General features: G+C 43.9%; 1 protein-coding gene across 3 annotated transcripts in view; it reads left to right on the forward strand.

Annotated features, from left to right (window-relative positions):
* Nucleotides 1–16,169, forward strand: part of prkcaa (protein kinase C, alpha, a) — a 113,677-nt gene that overhangs the window by 53,538 nt on the left and 43,970 nt on the right. For all 3 annotated transcript variants that reach the window (XR_004776645.1, XM_035531377.1, XM_035531379.1), the window contains exons 4-5: nucleotides 14,874–14,985; nucleotides 15,277–15,405. Coding sequence is in view for 2 of the 3 variants with exons in the window: in XM_035531377.1 (XP_035387270.1) it covers nucleotides 14,874–14,985; nucleotides 15,277–15,405 (241 nt within the window). In the remaining variant the exon portion in view is untranslated. The remainder of the gene's footprint in view (nucleotides 1–14,873; nucleotides 14,986–15,276; nucleotides 15,406–16,169) is intronic.

Genomic DNA, 16,169 nt, shown 5'->3' on the forward strand with positions numbered 1-16,169 from the left:
CCCCATCGCCTGCTGATTACTGTTCTGCAGTAGATGTTTGCTGGAGTGAATTACATTGCTCATTATCCATAGTATTCATTGAGATTGTTTTTAATTGGTTTTAATTGCTTTGTCATTTTGTAACGAAGCCACCCCCAAGCTGGTGGAGGTAATTGCATTAGCAATTCAATGTCCCATCTCTTTTTTTGTAGGAACTATTATATTGAACCTAGCGGATAAGTGATGAAAAAGTGTCAACGTGTATATAAGTGTGTGTGTGTGTGTGTGTATGTATGTGTATATATATATATATATATATATATATATATATATATATATATATATATATATATAGTGTCAGCTAATCTCTTTATATATTTTGCCCAGCCTCTGCGATATCAAAACACAGGTGTGTATTCCTATTACACATACAACGGTGCATTTATACCAAAACCTTTTCCATCTGAGATACTGTCAGTGGTGAGTGTGATGAAGGCTGAAGACAGCCACCCTACCCACAACTCAAACCCAGAACTGACAGGAAGTAAATGTGAACTAGACAAAGCCATCGCAGCCAGAGCGCCCATTTAACCTTCCTAAGTGACAGTCTCAGTCCATGAGGACATACGTCCACTCCATGAGAGCATACGTCCACGCTTATGAGGACATACGTCCACTCCCTTAGGGCATATATTCACAGTAGCAAGCTTCCACCTGGACACTTCTCCCTGCAGCACAGCTTTGAGAACAGCCTCTCGTTCTAGCAGTAGACCTGTGGTGAGAAACTGACCATCGATCAGCGAGTTAAAGGCCGACTGACAAATTGTACCCGGCAACGGCCAGCCGACGGTCTGCAATTGTACATTTAGAAAACTCACTTATAAAACTGACAGACCTAATAACATGGCCCATGGGCGTAGATATATGGTGGTTGCTTCTCATAAAATGTGTGTGTGTGTGTGTGTGTGTGTGTGTGTGTGTGTGTGTGTGTGTGTGTGTGTGTATGTGTGTGAATGTATGCTTGATTACACCAGTGAGTCATGCTATATAGATGTGACATAAGTAATAACAGATGTGAATCTCCTGGAGGTGGGCCCATCAGTTATAGTCTGTCAGAACAGCGTACACTGCTCAGAATAATAGGCCAATAAAAAGGATGGAGCCATCTATCAGGCAGAGATGACGAGACTGACAAATGACTTTTCACTGAAGAGTTCCAAACTGAAAGAAACAACAGTGACCGGGAGAGCTTGAAAACCAGACGACGCCGGCGATGTCCCCCGACCTTCGCTTGGACGTGCCGGCATTCTCTCTCTCTTTCTCTCTCTCTCTCTCTCTCTCTCTCTCTCTCTCTCTCTCTCCATCTCTCAGTGATTCCACACCAGAGGTGAATAACTGTTGAGGTGAAGTTACCTTATTAGGTCAAGGTAGCAGGTAAAATTAAACACCAACTTAGTAACAGAACATGTACATACTGGACCTGAGATTTTGTGCCCCTATAGTGTCAGCATTACACCTTCGGGTGACGTGAACAGACGTGGCACGTCAGGAAGCTTCGCACCTTCCGGAAGCAGGGAGAACGAGAATGAGCCTTGTACTGTAGAGACGTAGGAAAGTTTCATCTCGTGCTGTGCAGCCTCTCCTGGAAGGTTGCACTCGCGCTCTCCTGCTTTACTGCTTAATGTCTTCCTAATGGCTTGAGGGTGCTAGCTAGGGTTTTCATTGGCTGATTGCTCTGGGGTGCTGGCTGGGCATTGGCTGGATGACACCCTCATCAGGAAGTGGCAATGAATGTATCTCTCCTGTGCTTGCCTGCACCAGGTGCACGTCTGAACTCTGGGGTCTGTGTGCTTGCGTGTATGTGTGTATGTTCTTATGTCAAAGACCACATTACATTTATGAGTATAGGGGCCACAGTGATGCAATCCTGGGCCAGGTTAATGGTCAGCTGGTGAGTCTGACTCACTCATTTAACTTTAATGGAACTGTTTCCCAGGGGGGCTTTCCCAGCTGACTGCGTAATCCTTCTCTTTACAATAAACACATTCATTCAACACCGATTCAGTATTGAATTTTCCCTCCAGGTAGATTAGCGTTTCCCTAGCCTTTTCATCCCTGCCAATTTTAACTTTTTTTTCCCAAAAGCAGGGCTAAATTATTCCTGTGATTTTGATTCCCTTGGAAATCCACCTGTCCGGGTGGGCAGGCCTGCATCCACCCGACAGCATGAGGCTAGCATTCAGTTTCCCAAGTAGCTTTAAGCAGGTTCATTCTTGACTTCAGTAAACACATTGGACTCTTTAATGTCTGTGATTTTGCAGTTGGTTACTGCGATGCCAATAAAGTGTGACCTGCCCCTCTTTTCAGCATCAAACATTGGCCAAAGCCTTCCTGGTGTTGTCTAAGATTTAAGAAACTGTCCATAGTGAAGTGTGCAGAGCAAGCTAACAACTTGTCCGGGATCCTATTAAATATTAATGTCAGCTATGCCCGTTGACAGTTTGGCTGCTTTGGAAGGGAAAGAAAAGTGCACAGTTTGGGAGCAGTACATTTCTGTACACAGTAGGTCATTGTTATTACTCCGACATTGTTATCCTCCGACAAGTGTGTCAAGTTGTTCCTCCGTTGTTTTGTTTTGCACAATACCCACAGCATTACTGATGTTTGCTTGTGCATATCTGCGTTAGTATTGCCTGGGCTAGAATGTGGGTTGGTGTATGCAAATTTTGAGGGTGTAAAACATTAATCAGTCAAGGATTTTGCAATTGGTTCATTTTACAACTCTGTTTACTTATGTGGATTTATATTTAAAGGATGTTGCAACAGAGTTTGAGGTTGACGGTGAGTCAGTTCCATGTACCGGACTCACCTTATTCAACTCTGCTGAATTAAAGACAGTTGTCCATTTTATGGTACCTTAAGCAATATCTGAATTGCAGTCGAGCAAGGTAATGCCAAGTGGAAACTCCTCGACTTTCAGAATTCTGCTGATGCTACATGACATTTCTCTCCTGGGACCAATTTTTTGTTGATATCGAGGTGTACACACTACATGAGCGACTGCAGACGAGGCTCACATACACCTTTCAGCCAAGGAGATCCCCATCAAAGATCTGCAAAAACCTCATGAGAGCTGTGCATCAAATCAGAGCATAAGCAACCAGCTATAGTGGTTGTTTCTACACTCATTTGTGCAGAAACAAGAAAAAAATGGAAGGAAACAGCGAAGGAAGAATTGGTTGGGGAGACGTGGGCAGTTTGTCCTGTCTATTCTTCAAAGAGAGCTGGAGGTAAATATTCCAGTAAAACGTAGCAGAACATTTGGAGCATTCGAGCACAAATGAATGAATTGCTCTGGTCTGATTGGACGTTTTGAATACCAGGTTTCACGAGTGTCCTGACCACAGCCGGGCTTGTGATATCAGGAACGGTTATCTATTTTGAAAGGCCGAATTAAAGCAAAAATGCATCAACATTCATAGAACAGAACCATTAATACTTATATTTAGAGGTTTATAGAAGCATATGAAATGTACAGTGAGTTTTACTGCAGTGCATTTTTGGTGAATCTTTTGGCACGTTGTGTGTCTGTGTGTGTGTGTGTGTGTGTGTGTCAGTACACTTTCCTTGGCAAACACTTTTTTTTTGCTCACTTCATTTCTGGGGGTGTTGGTACAGGCAATTAAAACAATTCCCTTACAGTCCTCCTGCAAACAGAAACACTATTTGGTGTGTGCCCTCTTCACCTTGGTTAAGGCTCTATTCTGGAACAGTCAATTAGGGCAGAGATGCATGCTGAAATAAATGTAGCATGGCCATGGATCCTAATTCGAGCTCGTTTTTGATGTTGGTCAAGCTCGATTTTAACCACCTGGCTCATAGCAAAGGAGGCATGGTACACAGTGATATCTTGTTCCTATCGGAGTGTGTGAGAGAGAAAGAGAGCGAGAGAAGAGAGAGACCGACAGAGAGAGAGAGAGAGAGAGAGAGAGAGGAGAGAGAGGGAGAGAGAGGAGAGAGAGAGAGAGGAGAGAGAGGGAGAGAGAGGAGAGAGAGAGAGAGAGGAGAGAGAGAGAGAGAGGAGAGAGAGGAGAGAGAGAGACAGTCTATTGTGAGAGAGACAGTCTATTGTGAGAGAGAGAGAGACAGTATATTGTGAGAGAGAGAGAGTCTATTGTGAGAGAGAGAGACAGTCTATTGTGACAGAGAGAGAGACAGTCTATTGTGAGAGAGAGAGAGAGAGACAGTATATTATGAGAGAGAGAGACAGTATATTATGAGAGAGAGACAGTCTATTGTGACAGAGAGAGAGACAGTCTATTGTGAGAGAGAGAGACAGTATATTGTGAGAGAGAGAGACAGTATATTGTGAGAGAGAGACAGTATATTGTGAGAGAGACAGTCTATTGTGAGAGAGAGAGACAGTATATTGTGAGAGAGAGAGACAGTCTATTGTGGAAGAGAGAGACAGTCTCTTGTGAGAGAGAGAGACAGTATATTATGAGAGAGAGAGAGACAGTATATTGTGAGAGAGAGACAGTCTATTGTGAGAGAGAGAGACAGTATATTGTGAGAGAGAGAGACAGTCTATTGTGAGAGAGAGAGACAGTATATTGTGAGAAAGAGAGACAGTCTATTGTGAGAGAGACAGTCTATTGTGAGAGAGACAGTCTATTGCGAGAGAGAGAGACAGTATATTGTGTGAGAGAGAGACAGTATATTGTGTGAGAGAGAGACAGTATATTATGAGAGAGAGAGAGACAGTATATTGTGAGAGAGAGAGACAGTATATTGTGTGAGAGAGAGACAGTCTATTGTGTGAGAGACAGTATATTATGAGAGAGAGAGAGAGAGACAGTATATTGTGAGAGAGAGAGACAGTGTATTGTGAGAGAGAGAGACAGTATATTGTGAGAGAGAGAGAGACAGTCTATTGTGTGAGAGAGAGACAGTATATTGTGACCAAAAGAGGGAGAACAGCAAGTGTATCTTTCAGCATCAGCTGTGTGTGGGTGTTCATGACTAGGTCCAGCTGGCTTTTACACTCTGCATACAGACACACACCATGCACACACTCACAGCGCAGCCAGCTAATTAAGGGGCGTTCGTCTGGAGACGTGAGACGGGGTAATTAAAATACAAAGCGGAACCATTTTGGGGCTGAGCTTTAAAGTGGCACTGACAAGCCTAGCATGGAGACAGTGCCCTCGGGACAAATGGTCCTCCTTGAGGCAATGTCGACAGAACATCGTCTTTATTGGGGCAGCCCAGCCAAACTGAAACCGCTAGAGCCGAGACAAGGCGCCAACCTGTCCAACTGGATCCGTGTGCGACTCGGCAGAAACACGTCTTCCACCATGACCCTCAACGCTGCACTGCACAGGGTTGTGTTCCAGGTCCACTGCTGTAATCCTTATCCACACAAGACTGGGATGCCAGATGCAGCTCCGACACCATCGTAATGTTTGCTGATCACAGCACCGTTGTGCGTCTGATCACCAACAACGGTCTGTTTAGTATTTATTTTATTTTATTTTATTTAGTGTCTAATCTGTGAGAATTTCATTGTACCTAGTACACTGCACTTCTACACATGACAGTACACTGTCCCTTGACAAGCTCAAGTTTCTACTTGAGCTTGTCAAGGGACCAGCTTCACAAATGCTGATGTGCTCACAAGGGCCGATCACTTTCACGGCCACAGGTGTATAAATCCAAGCACTTAGGCATGCAGACTGCTTCTACAAACATTTGTGAAAGAATGAGTAACTCTCAGGAGCTCATTGAATTCCAGTGTGGTACCGTGATAGGATGCTACCTGTGCCACAAGTCCAGTCGTGAAATGTCCTCACTACGAAATATTCCACAGTCAACTCATTGGTATTATAGCAAAGTGGAAGCGATTGGGAAGGACACCAACTCAGCCACGAAGGAGTACAGCAGTGGGATGCAGTGGAAATGTGTTCTCTGGAGTGACGAATCACAGTTCTCCGTCTGTTAATCTGAGTCTGGGTTTAGCTATTGCCAGGAGAACGGTACTTGTCTGACTGAATTGTGCCAAGTGTAAAGTTTGGTGGAGGAGGGATTATGGTATGGAGCTGTTTTTCAGGAGTTGGGCTCTGCCCCTTAGTTCCAGCGAAAGGAACTGTTAAGCCTTTAGCATACCAAGAAATTTTGTACAATTTCATGCTTCCAACTTTGTGGGAACAGTTTGTTCCAACATGACCGCGCACCAGTGCACAAAGGTCCATAAAGACATGGATGAGTGAGTTTGGTGTGGAAGAACTTGACAGACTCCTGACCTCAACCCCATAGAACACCTTTGGGATGAATTAGAGTGCAGACTGCAAGCTAGGCCTTCTCGACCAACATCAGTGTCTGACCTCACAAATGCGCTTCTGGAAGAATGGTCAAAAATTCCCATAAACCCATTCCTAAACCTTGTGGGAAGCCTTCCCAGAAGAGTTGGGGCTGTTATTGCTGCAAAGGGTGGACTGACATCATATTAAACTCTATGGATTAGGATGTCACTCAAGTCCATATGCGTGTGAAGGCAGATGAGCGAATACTTTTGGCAATATAATGTATCAGCATGCATGTGACTGTGGTGCTTCATGCAGAATGGTACCCATTAGCCTTCATTAACCAATAGCATTGTAAGCGGGGTTTTATGTTTGTTTGTTTTGTTTTGTTTTTTGATGTACTGTCTCTTTAAGGGAGGAGAGGCGTGGCTAACCAAGAGGGGAGCTTTAGCCACATTAGATCACCCTCTAGCTAGCTCAGTGCTGTATTACCAAGTTAACAGTGCACGTTGCTGGAATGGTCTGCCCCTGCTACGCAGGTCTGCTGTTTAGTCTTTGGACCAGTGGTGCATCTGAAGCTCATGAGAAAAGGTCCAATGAAAGGGCTCTTAGCAAGAGCCCAGTATGCACAGTATGTACATGTTCTACTCTGGTGTAACTAGCTTTTACTGGGAGAGGCATGGCCATTGGGTGAAGTTTGATTTGAGGCAGACTGACACAACATTTGCTCCCTCATAATAAAATCCCTCATTTTGAATGAACCATCTGTGATGGTAAAAGATGAATTTGCTAGTTTTCCTGTTCATACCTTATTTAAATAAAGCCTTCATAAACCCTGATTAAAAAAAACACACACAAAAAACAAAAACTCTTCATTTTACTATGTTGAGTTGCCCCCTTTTTTCAATCAAGATTTTGGGTTTCCAAAAGACTTAAAAGTTAAATCTAGAAGCCCCACTGTGTGTGCTTGAGCCCATCCAGAAGCTACAGTGGAGTGCATCAAGGTTCTTGATACAGGTGCTCAGCTTTTAGAGGTGGAACGATACACTCAGAACATGACCGATTTGACGATACTGGGTTCACGATACTGAACATTAGGTATAGACCTAATGATTTTTCATTTGAAACCTTTTTCTTACCCCAAACATTACTCAGACTCACACACACCCAAACAGACAGTAACCTCATTTAGCAAAAAAAAAAAAAAAAAAAAGCCATGGTGTGTAGCATGCCATCAAGTGAATTTAAAAATGAAAGGAAATGATTTCCACTTAAAATAAAATGCAGTAATATTTCCTTTCAAAGTGAATCCTCTGCAATCTAAGGCAGTGGTTTTGTGGATTTCCACAGTAGCAGAATACTGCGTCTCTCCCATAAGGAAGTGAAGACAAGAATATCTGACTGGACTCCATCTAACGAGGACAGTCCAGTGGAGAGACCAAATCTTGCCATAGAGGTGCACATGTATACTCATGATATTTTAATCAAAATTAACTTGAATGAAGTGAAATGCTATAAAGATTCCTTTTTAATTCTGAAGCCCAATTAGTGCAAATTAGTGCATGTTTATTTTCATTATGCGTATTAAAAGAAAGGCCTTTAGTCCCCTGTAATTACAAGAAATAACTAGGAGCAGAGGTTTAAAATTCTAAACAGTTTTCAAACACTCGAGGCTTAGCCTAAATGATTATCCTCTCAAGGCTTCCTTTTTTTACCTTGGAATACCAGTGTTTTTTTGTTTTGTTTTTTACGGAAATATCCACGTCTGCATTTTCAGGCAGAAATCTGAGATCTTTGAGCTTTTCTCCCACTGTTGAAAAAAACCAAACAGCGATTGACTGGGAAGAGCAGTTCCTGGAACTGAGGCGTACGCTTTGGCCAGAGGCGAAAGCAGCGGCTAAAAACCAGAATATTCTCCCCCTGGAGAGGAGGGACGTTCGCTGGAATGGGTGTTTCGTCGTTGCACGTGTCCGTTTCGGCCTCTGTCTCACTCCTGAACTGTGCTGGCGGTTCGGCGAGTCAGACCCCATTAGGTCTTCTGTTTCTGATCTCACAAGGGGAGGTCCTTCCTGATCTGTCCCACGCGCTGTGTCCGGACATTCAGACGTGTTTTGGGGAGTGTCACAGTGGCACCTGTTCCCATCTTTCCGTTTCCTTTGCTGACTGGGTCTGTAAATAGCAGCGCCACAAGAATCTGATAAACGTAGCCAGAGTTCTTGCCTCATTTTCACATATGCAGCAAAGGAAACCAAAAAATAATTCAGTTAAACCGAATAATTAATAATAATAGTATATTCTCTCTCTCTCTCTTTCTCTCTTTCTCTCTCTCTCTATCTCTCTCTCTCTCTCTCTCACTGACACACACACACACACATATACCCACACACACACACACACACACTTACAAGCTCTTTTAAGTAATCCTTTTTTAAAATCAGACACACTTGTAGAGAGAGACTGGGAGACATTGCAACTGGACGATTTGTTCTCCAGCCTGCTATAAGATCCTAACGTGGCATAGATGACGCAGAGTTTCTAATCTGGGGTCCGGCGCAGTGCCTTCGAGAACAGCCTTGCTTCCCTGCGTTATTGGTCCGAGACGTTTGACAGCCTTGCTCTCTTAACGTTTGCCGCGATTAGAGTCCCTCAGGTCAGACTCTTCATGCTCTGCACAGTTGTGTGCTTCACAGGTGTGATGCGTGACGCTGAATGCCTCTTTTCATCGAACCGTGTTGCTCAAGATCACATTCAAGAATTTCCAGTGAGCATATTCCACCGTGTGCTAACACCCGTGACCTGTGTGTGCGCCGGGATCCGTGACTGGCAGCGGTGCTAGTGGCTCTTTGAGAGAAGATGGCAGGAAGGAAGAAACAGTCGAATGATTGCGGGCTACACTTTATCCCGCTTGGGGAACAAGACGGAAAGGATGGAGAAAGCACTCTGTGTGGAGCTAGCCCAGACTGCTTTTACCGCAACCTCCATGTTTTATGCATTATTCATAACGACGGCAATTTTGTTATTAACACGTTCAAGCCCTAACTTTAAAACAGCCTATTTAGACACTGTTTATCCCTGTTTATCCCAGTGTGCGACTCATAAAGAGGACAAGCAAAACTCACCATTTAATACACATGGTCACGTGACGAGAGAGCAACGCACTGGAGTGACATACTCCAGTACTTCAGCTCCAGGAGTGTTAACCAGAAGCCAATACTCTATCGATATCAGTGACAGAACAAGGTCTGGGGCCCTTAGTAAGGAAAACACCCATGCACCTGGTTAGTTCTTCAGCTCGTACCCTTGGGAGGGAAGTGGCACAGCTTTATTCTTCTGTAGTGACTGCAATTTTTCACTATTACTGTGGTGTAAATTCTGCATTATATTAGTAGTGTTATATTAGTTATAACTCATATCAGTAGTGTTATATTAGTTATAACTCTTATATCAGTAGTGTTATATTAGTTACAACTCTTATATCAGTAGTGTTATATTAGTTATAACTCATATCAGTAGTGTTATATTAGTTATAACTATATCAGTAGTGTTATATTAGTTATAACTCTTATATCAGTAGTGTTATATTAGTTATAACTCTTATATCAGTAGTGTTATATTAGTTATAACTCATATCAGTAGTGTTATATTAGTTATAACTCATATCAGTAGTGTTATATTAGTTATAACTCTTATATCAGTAGTGTTATATTAGTTATAACTCTTATATCAGTAGTGTTATATTAGTTATAACTCATATCAGTAGTGTTATATTAGTTATAACTATATCAGTAGTGTAGCCCATAATTCCCTTGCATTTGCATATTGTTTTGGTTTTGTTGGTTACACTGTTGCCATTTTTTCCTGGGAAATGGGAAACCCAAAATCTTGCCAAACCTCAGATTTATAAGTCATCAGAGCACCTTCACTGGTTGTTGAACAGTGACATAGCTATCCTGCAGCGTGAGGAATGGCATGCTTGTGAGGGTTAAAGAGATTGCAACATCCAGTGAGCCAAAAATCCAATGCATAAGATGCCATAATAAACAGAATGCACCTGATATTGTTAATCTCCACAATGCACATCGTAAAGTTTTTTTCATTACCGTATATATTGTCTTACACCCCTATAAGCTGTACAATTATAAACGATGACGAAACAATGGTTTTAATATAGTATGGGTTGAGACATAGTGACCATGTGCCACACGGTGAAGCCGGTTGAGTTCTGGAAGACGAACAGTGAGTCTGAGGCAGAGTCTCTTTAGAACACCCTTGTCTTGGCTCGGCTCTCGGAAGCATTTGCAAAAGAATTCCGCAGATGGCCTTTTGTGGTTTGTCCGCATCTTGCATGTGCTCTGGGCCCAGATTGGGTAGTCACACTGGGGAAGCACTTTGAAATGTTGATCTGGACCATTAGGGGAGCATTCAAATGTGCATAGAGCATAATGAGAGAGAGAGAGATTTTTGTACAGGAATTTCCCAAGCCCCATCTTTTCCCACCACATTCCCTGGATGGAGTCCCTGCCTCATCGTTCAGCACCAGCCTCCACCGCCTCACACTCTCAGAGCAGCCCACTCCACCATTGTAGCTCTGCTGCTCATCTCATATTTCTTCCCTTCCTCTCTGATAAACATTTCTGCCAAAAAGCCAGAACCAAGTGGAGTTGCTCCCATTTTCTCTCTTTTCCTGTCTCTCTCAGTGGAAAAATATTTAGCATTCATCTTTACTTTTCTGTACTATGCGCTTTGTAAAGAGCTTTGCATTAGCATAATGAACTAGTTTGACTATCCAAACTAGCTACGTATCCTCATCACTGCCCAGTACTGGGAGTAGCTCTAGGCTTCCCAGTTTTCTCCCCTGTGTGTGTGTGTGTGTGTGTGTGTGTGTGTATGTGAGTCTGTGTGCCGGGGGGGGGGGGGGGGGGGGGGGGTGTAAATATGAGGGCCCACAGATACTGTCACCAGTGGGATTTTATAGCCTTTCAATGGGTGCATAGCCAACTCAGTGCTGCTAGCTTGATTCGCAATGTTTTCACAGGCTCTATGGTAAGCCCCTCCCCTTTGTCAATAACAAAGCATGCTCAGCCTATGATGAACGCTCGTGGAAATCACTCACCACGGGAAAACAGGGCCCTCACTGGACATCGTGTTATAATTTACTGTAGTGGGACTCTAGCAATACACATCCATTTAAGTAATACGCATGGGAGGTTTAGTGCCTAAGACCATTAAGGTCTTTGTCCATTAGGTAAACCTGCAGTAGAAATACTCTATCAGTCACTGTATTAGAAATAGCTACTTTGTACCTTGACCTTGCTCATGGCTGGTCAGTCTGACCACAGCAGCACTGTGGCGTATATGTTATCCATTTCATCAGAGCGTTTTAGCACAGTGACGGCTCGGGTGTTATGCTGGTGAAACATGGACATTTAGCTATGGACTGCCAACAGCACACCTACAAGGCAGGTCTGTCCACCGATGGGGTTGGAGGGATAACTGCCCGAGGTCAGCACTTCTGCAAAAGATCAGTAAAAGCAGAGGAAATGTTTACAGTGGAAATAGAGGGATGGCTGATCTCGAATCAGTGTTCATGCAGGCATGAGTCGAATCGGTGCCGCAAAACAGCGTAGCTGTCTGCAGCAGTCAGAAAAGCTTTGATAAGCTGAACACAGACTCACACACATGTGCGCGCGCACACACACACACACACACACACACACACACACACACACACACTGTCAGGAGACTTAATTCCCTTTCGCCCTCTCTGCACGTATATGTCGTTGGGACATTGAAAGCAGAGGATGTCTCGGTGCCTTGAAAGCCATTAAAATGGCACCATGCTAATTAAGGCCCGTCATCTCCAGTTAAGTGAGGACTCATTGTCTCGCACTGCCGTACAAGATTGCAGCGCTATATATATATATATATATATATATATATATATATATATATATATATATATATATATATATATATATATAAAAACAGTGACCCTTGCAGAGCTGATGTAATGAAATGATACACAGAGGCACATGGACTTGTTGCATCACCTTCACATGTGTGGGGAAGCAACCACTGGTAGCCCCTTTATAAGGTCCCATAAAACATGAATGGCTTTTATGAATAATGAATGTTCCTATTAGGAAAGGCTCCCCGCGGGAGGCCTGGAACGTTCCGCTGACGTGCTGCTACATCAAAACATCTGGAACCGCCGGAGAACTTCCGTACCGAGATGAGACATTTTGGAAGAACGACGCATCGCGGTGCACTGCTGGGCGTCTGTGTGGAGCGGCAGTACTGCCGTGCTCCCACTTCCAGGGAGCAGAGCTGCAGTTCTCGAACAGAAATCCAATGAACTGACAGATTCTCTAATTAAAGTCAGCGAGGGAGAGCAGCTTTCTAATGTTCCCATTTGCAGATTGCTCTTTCGTTTAGTCGTGTGATTTATTGAGAAACGCGGTTGCTAAGTGAGTGTGGTTTGTGTTGTTGAAAGCCACACGGCAGCTGACTTATCTGCCCTCTTTCACTGTTCGTTTCATAACTGCACAGTGAACACCTGGTACCAAAGCAATTAACCTTTAACTTTAGTCATGAGCCGTAGGACCTAATTAAAGGTCCAGCCCATAATTGTATGGTACACCCAGCATGCTAGTATTCCGACCCACTCCGCATTAAACCAATTAATCCTACCTGTTCCCGATTTAATCTGGGTTGTTTTTTCATTCGGTATTGATGCTCAACACTGATGCGGTCCACTTTGATTTCTCTCTTCCATTTGGCTATCTTTAGCGGGATGCTCACGTGACATAATACAGGTTGATCTTTCTGCCCTTTGGTGCCAGACCCTACTGGCTAGCTCTCTTCCTGTTCGCTTCTCTGACATCGTGTTTTTAATCCAGATTATTCTCAGGGGCCATAATCTTGACAGCGTTTTATTGCCGCCGATTGTACTGATGAAGCAAGACAGCTTTCCTGGAATGGAATAGCTCTAGAGCTGGAGACTAGACCTGGAATGACATGGTAGAACACCTCACACACAGCCAAACATGCCAACTCATTGCCCATTGCGAGCTTAATGAGGTATGATACGTCAGAACTAATACCCAGCTATGATGCGCAGGACTTCACACCATATGGATTGAAATCACACATCTCTAGAAATAACTGAATAGGCATGTGCGAATAGGTAATCGATTACTCGGTCATCCATCGTATCAGTGCCCGAGTGCGGAGATGCATTTCATATAAATCCTACTGATGTCATTTTGAATCCTTTTGATGCTTTAAACCGGAATGTGCTCTGTGTTGTAAGTGTGTGTAGATGGCTGAGATTAGTCTGGGTGGTCACCCGCCTCTGACACGATCAGGAAGGAATCTTACCGTTTATTCCTGTTCATCCATTTGTTTAGGATGAAGTCACTGTACGTTAGAGCACTTATGGACGAACTCGTTTCGATTTCAGTATTTATCCTTGGTCATTATTTTACTCATTTCTAAGTACAGCAAACTCACACACAGCGGAGGGTTGACGAACTTACACACAGCAGCAGAGCGATGATGAACTCACACACAGTGGAGTGATGACAAACTCAGCAGTGGGCAGGCTGGGTTTTGGGATACAAACTTGTGTTTTTTCCTCTCTGCTAACTTGTGTGCCCTTTTCCCCTTTAGAACTAATACACAAGCCTACTTGGTAAAAGAACCCTCATTTTCAGTTTCTGCTTTACAAAACTATTAAATAAACTCTAAAATAAGCATATAAAACATTTGTAAATAACAAACACTTGTAAACAAAAAGGGACAAAAATCTTTATTCATTGTTGTAATATATATTAAGACCTGCACTAATATTTCCAGGTCGTATAGCTTTGACTCAGCGGATCAAAGCGAATCAGAGGGAATGCGATTCCTTCAGGTCATAACAGTAGCAGGTCAGGTCTTCAGGGTTCCTCCCCCAAACCACTGACTGTATTCAGGACTAAATCAATGGCAGACATATTTTTCTGTGGTAAAAAGTGGGTTTACTGTGTGATACTGTGCCTGTTCCGATGTTATCCAATGTAGTGGCTATATATAAAGGTTTCATAACCCTTAATAACCCTTATTCACGACAATAAACATGGTTTAGTTCTGTTTGTATTTTTTACCTCAGTGCCAAACCCCGCCGCGTTCAGCGAGAGCAGCCTCAGCGCGATCCCTGCGTCCCCTAACGCTAAGGTCGCGCGCCGCCGTGTGTTTGCCGGCTTCCGCGGGCAAGCTGCGGGGCTGCCGCGCAGGGGCTTCCGACGGATCGCTTTGAGACGTGTGAAAGTACTCGTCGCCGTTGTGTCAGCCCTGCTTGGACTGAAATGTCTAAACACCCGCTGACTCACTTGCCGCCCCTAGAGATGTTTCCCCTGCTCAGCCTGGCCACTACCGCACACCTTTCAGCGATAGCCTTTGATGGAGCCTGTTGAAATTTTAACATTTCTTTCAAGATTCTCACATTTTAACCGCCTAATAACCCCACCCCCATCGCTATCGCTCTCTCTCTCTCTCTCTCTCTCTCTCTCTCTCTCTCTCTCTCTCTGTTTTCTCCTTCTCTGTGCACAGGATCCCAGGAGCAAGCACAAATTTAAGATCCACACGTATGGCAGCCCCACCTTTTGTGACCATTGCGGCTCCCTGCTCTATGGCCTTCTGCACCAGGGCATGAAATGTGACAGTAAGTAAAGTGCATCTCTGTTCTCAGATCAGCGACGCTTTTCTCTCTTCAAGCTTGAAAGATTTGAAGATTCTACATTCAGACTGCAAGCAAGGACGCAGAGCTATTCAGGATCCTTAACCACAATGTGTGCGTGTGCGTGCGTGCGCGTGCGTGCGTGCGTGCGCGTGCGTGTGTGCGTGCGTGTGTGTGCGCGTGTGTGTGCGCGTGTGTGCGTGCGTGTGTGTACGTGTGTGCGTGTGTGCGTGCGTGTGCGTGTGTGTGTGTGTGTGTGTGTGTGTGTTTCCATAGCCTGCGATATGAACGTCCATAAGCAGTGTGTGCTCAACGTGCCAAGCCTGTGTGGAACAGACCACACTGAGAGGCGAGGGCGACTCTACCTGAAGATCGAGGTGAGCGGAGACGAACTCCATGTCTCAGGTGAGAGTCAGAACACTTTTCACGACGCAAAATACTACTGCGATGTTCACCACAAAAAAACACAAAAATATTAGTCCTGCAAAATGCTACTGTAACGCTCACCAAGCAAATAACTCACCACACAAACACGGATGCCTTAATATCCACACAGACAACTACTGTTGCAGTTTTACCGCACAGAACTGTAACACTCCCTAACAAGACCTAGAGTAATACCACACAAAACTGAGAAGCTCACCATACAAACCAGTACTCTAACACTACAAAAACCGCTCCTGTAGCTCATCAAGTAAATAGTTTTTGTTTTTTGCCAATGTGTTTGACATTTGACTCCTTTGGCTCGTAATACCATGGGTGTTACCATGGTACCATGCGTAACCCTTTCCAGCAGGAAGCACAGGAAGCACCTTTGCATGAAAGGGCATTTCCAAACGTTCTCGACTGGCTCTGTCGCTAAGCGTATAGCACCCTGAATCAGTGCATTAGTATGAATACTTTCAACTGTGAGGGAGAATAAATATTTCTTCTAAATATAGACCCACAAGGAGAAAATATTTGGGAAGACCGAGTAAACGCTAATAAGTGTCACCTGATAACCTTTTGGTCAGCAGGTTTTTTGAAGTGGTTCCACAAAGTTCGCTGTGCCCTTGGTGCTTTTTGAATGTAGTAGTTCATGTTTGAACGTAGTAGGTCATGTCTGACCATAGTAGTCCCTGCCCTGCAACTTTTGAAACATTCACAGTTCTAATCTTGAGCCTTGCTGA

This window comes from Electrophorus electricus, chromosome 1, assembly GCF_013358815.1.
Source record: "Electrophorus electricus isolate fEleEle1 chromosome 1, fEleEle1.pri, whole genome shotgun sequence".
Classification (NCBI taxonomy): domain Eukaryota; kingdom Metazoa; phylum Chordata; class Actinopteri; order Gymnotiformes; family Gymnotidae; genus Electrophorus; species Electrophorus electricus.